Source organism: Molothrus ater, chromosome 7, assembly GCF_012460135.2.
Source record: "Molothrus ater isolate BHLD 08-10-18 breed brown headed cowbird chromosome 7, BPBGC_Mater_1.1, whole genome shotgun sequence".
In the NCBI taxonomy this organism is placed as follows: Eukaryota; Metazoa; Chordata; class Aves; order Passeriformes; family Icteridae; genus Molothrus; species Molothrus ater.
Window position 1 is genome coordinate 14552466 of NC_050484.2, and position 6000 is coordinate 14558465.

General features: G+C 46.2%; 1 protein-coding gene across 1 annotated transcript in view; it reads right to left on the reverse strand.

Moving 5' to 3' along the window:
- ITGA4 (integrin subunit alpha 4) overlaps nucleotides 1-5425 on the reverse strand; it is a 34674-nt gene extending 29249 nt beyond the window's left edge. Inside the window, exons 1-2 of the mRNA XM_036386927.1 lie at nucleotides 5241-5425; nucleotides 5033-5154 (exon numbers count right to left, since the gene is read on the reverse strand). Of these exons, the coding sequence (XP_036242820.1) occupies nucleotides 5033-5154; nucleotides 5241-5425 (307 nt within the window). The remainder of the gene's footprint in view (nucleotides 1-5032; nucleotides 5155-5240) is intronic.
- Nucleotides 5426-6000: the final 575 nt, after the last annotated feature.

The following is a 6000-nucleotide window of genomic DNA, read 5'->3' on the forward strand; positions in this document are numbered from 1 at the left end:
CTCAGATTGAATACAACTACAGGTGAACCCAAAATGTTTGAGGTTTAAGGGTTAGTTTAGTTACCCAGAAGAAGATGTCAGTACAGACCACAGAGTACTAATGCTGATGGGACATTGTTTGCACAGAAAAAAGCCCCATAAATCACACCCCACACCTTCCCACCCCTCACCCCACCAAAAAGCCTGCAAAAATTAACCCACCAAAGAAAACACCTGTGCTGAGAGCAGAACTGGCATTTATTACTGTCCAATGCATTAGAGAGTTTAAATGAATACATAGATTATCCTCTTGGCTAATGTCAGAGATGACACTTCCATGTGCTGAATATATACTGCTTTTCAGAATCAAGTGTGGAATTTAGTTTTGGAACTGAATTATGCAATGGAAAACTTCTCACTTCCTAAGGGAGACATTTCCATGGTTTACATGAATTATAAAGCACATTTATCTGATTGAAATATCCTCAGAAAAGAAAACTCCATTACACTCCCATGTGTAAAAATTAGTCCTCCTTTAAACTGCACAAGGCACTTCTGGTAATTCCTTTCTAGCAATGAGTTCCCTCCTCTTCTAACAATGACTTACCTGGGACTTGCTTTTATGTAGACTTACAGGAAATGGGAGAAGTAGAGAAGACCAAGGCAATAAATTTAGACCCCAAGAGACTGAGACTTTTTATCACTAAATCAAATAAAACCAGACAATGATGATGTGAGAGATGAGTAAGTTCAGCCTGTCTCAGTGCTTCCTTCCTGTGGCTCTTTCAGAGGTTTGTAACAAGAAAAAGCACCACCATTCTTTGACACTCACTGGATTTCATTCCCCTTTTCCTTTGCTCCAGTATATGTTGATTCAGGATTATTTTGGCCCTCTGCTGACATGCTGCCTTATGTTTCCTCTCTTTCTCTGACTGGTAAGTATTCAACCATCTTGAAATTACAGACTTTCGTGGGAGAGAGAAGCAAGAACTTGACATCCCAGACACCCTGATGAGTCCCTGCTCAGGGTATGACATTATGAAAGCTTTATCAAATGAGAAAATGCAGTATTCTGCATAAGCAACACAGCAGCACTGCATAAGCTCAAGAGGACATGGCAGCTTGGTTGCCTCAGGGAAAAGGAGCACGTGCTGTCATAAAGTCACTGAGAAATAAGTAATTGCCCATGCCTGTGTACATTACACAGCTGGAAGATACACTTCTGCTATCATCCCCTCTGAACACATCCACAGAAACAATGCAACTGCACACAAATATGGTCATAACTTAAAAAGCCACTTCTGGTTTTGGCCTCAAGGATCATAATACAGATGTTTGCAATGTCATCTGAGAAACCAGTTTTATATAACTTGCTCCAGTGCTTTCCATGCCCAACAGCCTCATCACCCACTTTATCCTCCCACACCTCCTCTGGTCCTTTTGCTAACTGATGAAAACAATGAAGTCTGCTGCAAGGGCAATAAGCCTTCTGATATCATGCTCCTATGTGTCAGGGCCTCAGAGTCTAGTTTTACTCATCCAGGAAGTACTTTCTGTTTTCACAGATCTGATGGGTTTTATCCCTCTTACGTCCCCCAAATGACTCCAACCCAAAACATTTAAATGAGACCCATTTCCATCTTTCTGTAACAGACCTAGGCCCAGAAGATCCCCTGTTCCTTGGAATAGTATGGCTATTTGAAAGAGGCCACTTGCAAGGTACGAGCACTGCAAGCAACATAAAAAAAACATGCTACCAAAACTCAAACTTACTGAAATCAAAGTTGAACAGACACAGCTCTGCCTTTGGGGAAAACCATTAACTGTTCACTTTTCCATTGTAATGATTCAGCTGGGGGAGCTAGAGGGCAATTTGTTCACAGGTTAATTGTAGCAGAGACTTAAAGGAAGGGAGCAAGACTGAAACTGCAGGCAGAGCTTTCTGGCCTTACGTTAAACAGCATGCACTGAATTTACTGCATTCATTTGTAGCTAAAACTAATTTTTTCTTTAGACTAGATGGCAAATTGCACAAATTATTTCCTATATACTTTAGCCAGTCAATCACTGTTTCAAATTTGACAGCAGTGCTATTGAAGAATTTCTGTAACATTTTATCTGTTCAAAATTCAATAGGTCAAAATGTATAAAAAACTTCGTGTAAATTCCTCTGCAATAATCTGTGACTACCCCAAACTGATGTGGGCAAGGAATTGAAACTCAAGACTAGAAGATGGACACAGTGTGCTTCAACCTGAAGTACTGTATTTTGTACTTGAAGTTTTGTAACCAAACAAACTTGAAGTTTGATTACAAGCCTCCGCATCTAACATACGCCATTATTTAAAAATTCTCCAAATACAAATAAATCTGCAGCTTAGAACACTTGACACCATAAACAGAAGTACTAGAACTCAAAAAGAGACTGAAAACTCTTCTATTCATCATTTAGAGAGAGATTTAAAAGTGTCAATGAAGGGCTAGGAAGACGAAGCCTTCCTAGTGTATCTCATTGCTCTTTTCAGCTCTTAAACCAGCTCAGGGCCCACAACATCTTGAAGAACATTAGAACTCTTTAAAGTATGTCTGGATGAGTTATCCCAGATATTGTGATGACTGTAGCATAAGACTGCTCCCAGCAGCTCTTTTGCTATTGAGGAAGCAGATAGGGACTTGTGACATATAAAAATACAACAGCAGTTTTGTATGATCAGAGGCTTCCTAATGGTTCATGAATCCTTCATTAATTAGTAATGGCAGTTTCAAGGTTACTTTGGCGAAAAGGAGTGACAAAGTATTTTAACATATTTATGTCTCCAAGTAATTCACATCCATTTATTACAGAAGCCCAACATTTGGAAAGCCATTTCTATTGTCTGTTATCACCTCTACTTTTTTATGACTTATAATTAGAAACTTACCACCTCAAAGATGTTTTTACCAGAACAAAATGCAAATTCAACTATTTAAGAGCAAGACAGAAATACTTATTTCTCATTATGCCTGTTCAGCAGTGCAATATATTGCCACACATTTTTCTAAGGAAATTCCCTATTCTATGAGATCAGAACCCAAACTTGAATGAGTTAGACAAAGATAATTAAGTTCAGCTTTGTAATTGCAAGTTCCCCAGCATATTTCTCAGACCTCACATACTATGCCACTTCATTCACATCCCATGTTCCACAGCTGCCTTTGGCTTCTTCATTGACCTCAATGACCTGTTTTACAATACAGCACTTCTTTTCAGCTTCTATTTAACTTCAGAAATACTACAGACAAACCTTAGTGGTGCAAAGATGTCATCTTTGCAGTAATGAAAACCTAGTTTGCAAAAATGTGGTATAACTATTATTTTAAAAAGTATGTTGTGTAACCTGCAGCCTTCAATTCTGGGAATAGAGGCCATGTTAAGCTGAGCCTTTGGAAGCACATAAACTTTTTCATATATCTTTTGCCCCATTTCACTAAGAATCCCTTAAGCTATTGAAGAAAACCCCATCATATTATTTACTTAGATTTTGTTTCTCCATTGGCTAAATGAGCAAACTGAGAGGCACTGCAGATGTTTGTAGTTTTCAAAGAACCTGAAACTTTCAACCCTTCCTTTTCTTCCCTCACACAGTAAAGGACTATTTTTACCACCAATCCAGGAACAGGGATTTATTGACTCTTAGCATATGTTACTTCACCACTTTAGTTGACCTCTTAGACTTTTTGCAAGCCTCCTCATAAGAATCAGGCAGTCAGAAAAAAAAAAAGGTCTTTGTAATGTATAACTTTTTAACAGATATAGTATTGGAATGAAATTACTCAACAAAACCCCAAAATACTACTTAGGCTGGTATAAATTTAATTTCCATTCTTTCTAGCAGCAACTGCTTGTTTTTTTCTTATAGGACTGCACGTAAAACACTACTGAAGTACCTTAGGTTTTTGTAGCCTAGTTACAAAATGAAACTCTTAAATTGATTTGTAACAAAAAGGAAAAAAACAAGGATAGAAGGATAGAACCTGTCAGTTCTAAGTTTTACACACAGACATGTAGAGAAATAGTTGTTTTAGCGTTTTTTTGGTTACAGAATGCTGTAACCAAACGGAGCTCCGCCCTGACAGCCACCAGTTCATGGTGTGCCATTGCTTTCAAATATTTTGATAGCCCTTTTCCCGCGCTTCCCCTTACTGGGGGGTGTGCTCATAACGGATGGGATACTCTTGGTCGGAGGGTGGCACAGTACAAGCTGGGGAAGATTCTCTCCATAGCATATGAATAGCGCCAACAGAACTGTATGCAAATGGCACAGGAAGAGAGCCCAAAGCAATTCACACGTGTTCATGGCAACCCAGTGCAAAGCCTTCCCCTTTTTAACAAGTATCAAACGCTTGAAAGTTGAGTAAGTTCAGCCAGTTACATCTCCTAAGTATGGAGACTGTGGAGATAGAGAGAGGCAAAGTTAAATGCAGGACCCATAAACACCGATTCAGTCAAAAATAACTTTGTTCGCCTGAAACTCCAATAAATCTACAAGCAGGGGGAACCCATCAGCAAGACAACTGTGGCTCAGAGTTACTTTAGGGTGGTTTCTACGAAGAGAAGGCTTTGCAGGAGAAAACATGATTTAGGCATACACTTCCACCCTCCCATCCCTGAGCTTATTGCATTCACCCACTGCCCTGAAAGCTGCAGCAGCTCTCCGCAGAGCAGGCTCACACCGAAACTCTCACGGGGCTTCTGACTCGGAGGCTGAAAGGTGCGAAACGGCTGTGGGAACGACATCTGTCACACCTAACTTCCCCAAATCAAGTTTTGGTGCATGTCATCTCTCTTGATGCCGCCGTTACGTCCTCGGGCATTAGCGCTGATCTCGCCCTTTGGCGAGAGGCAGAGCACTCTGCAGTTTACGGCGGAAGGGCCCAGCACACCCCGCAGGGCAGCGGAGCGGAGCCGCGGTGCGCGCAGGGCAGCGGGCACCCTCCGTCCGTCCGTCCGTCCGTCCGTCCCCGGCCGCCGCCCCGCCGGGGTCTCCCCGCCCACGGCCCGCCGCCGACTCACCCAGCTGGAGCTGCTCGCACTCTCCGCTGGAGCTGCCCCCGATCCGGCACCGGAATATGGCCCCGGGCTTGACCACCGACTCGTTGGCGGGCCAGTTGGCCCGGGGCGCGCCCACCACCAGCCTGCGGGCAGAGACGGCAGCGTGAGGAGCCGCGGCCAGGGCAAGGCGCGACGGGCTCCCGCGGGGGCGGCCGGGCCGGGCACTCACCATCGCTCCTGGCCGTGGCGGTGCAGGAGCACCGAGTAGCCGAAGAGGGTCCCGTTGTCCCCGCGGAAGAGCAGCGCGTGCTGCGTGTCCAGGTTGTAGGGCCGCGCCGTCGGCAGGCACAGCCAAAGCAGGAGCAGCGGGGCGGCCCAGCCCGCAGCGCTCCGCGCCCTCCCGCAGCTCCGCATGGCCCCGGCCGACCGGCAATGCACCGAAGCCGGCTTCCCGCCTCTCCGCTCAGCGAGAGGAGAGGAGAGGGCAGGGCAGCCCCGCGCCCCGCCCTGCCCTGGGTCACCCTCCCCGCGGCCCGGGCTGGGGGTGTCCCCGCGAATGGGGGAGTCACACGGGCACGCCGGCGCCTCCTCCCGCGCGGCCACAGCCCCTCTCCCTGCCCGGGCGGCGGGGGTCGGGTTTCTCCCCGCCCCGTCCGCGCCCACGGGGACGCTGCGGAAGGGACGTGGCCCCCGTGTCCCCGGGCAGTGCACGGCCCCGTGGGACGCGACCATCCCGACACCGGCGGAGCAGAGAGGGCCGCGTCCCCCTCGCTTCGCCTCGACACGCTTGGCCGGCCGGGCCGGCAAAAGGGGCAGGAGATACTGGAAACTTATCCTGAAATCTCCCGCCGAGCAGCGGGTGGGCAGCTCCACCCAAGCGCAGGACTATGTTCTGAGAAAGGAAGTGTGGAGAAGATTGAGTTTTCCTTTTAGATTTAGGAAGAATCCCAGTATTCCTGTGTTGAAGCCTTCCCCACCGTGCCTGTGCT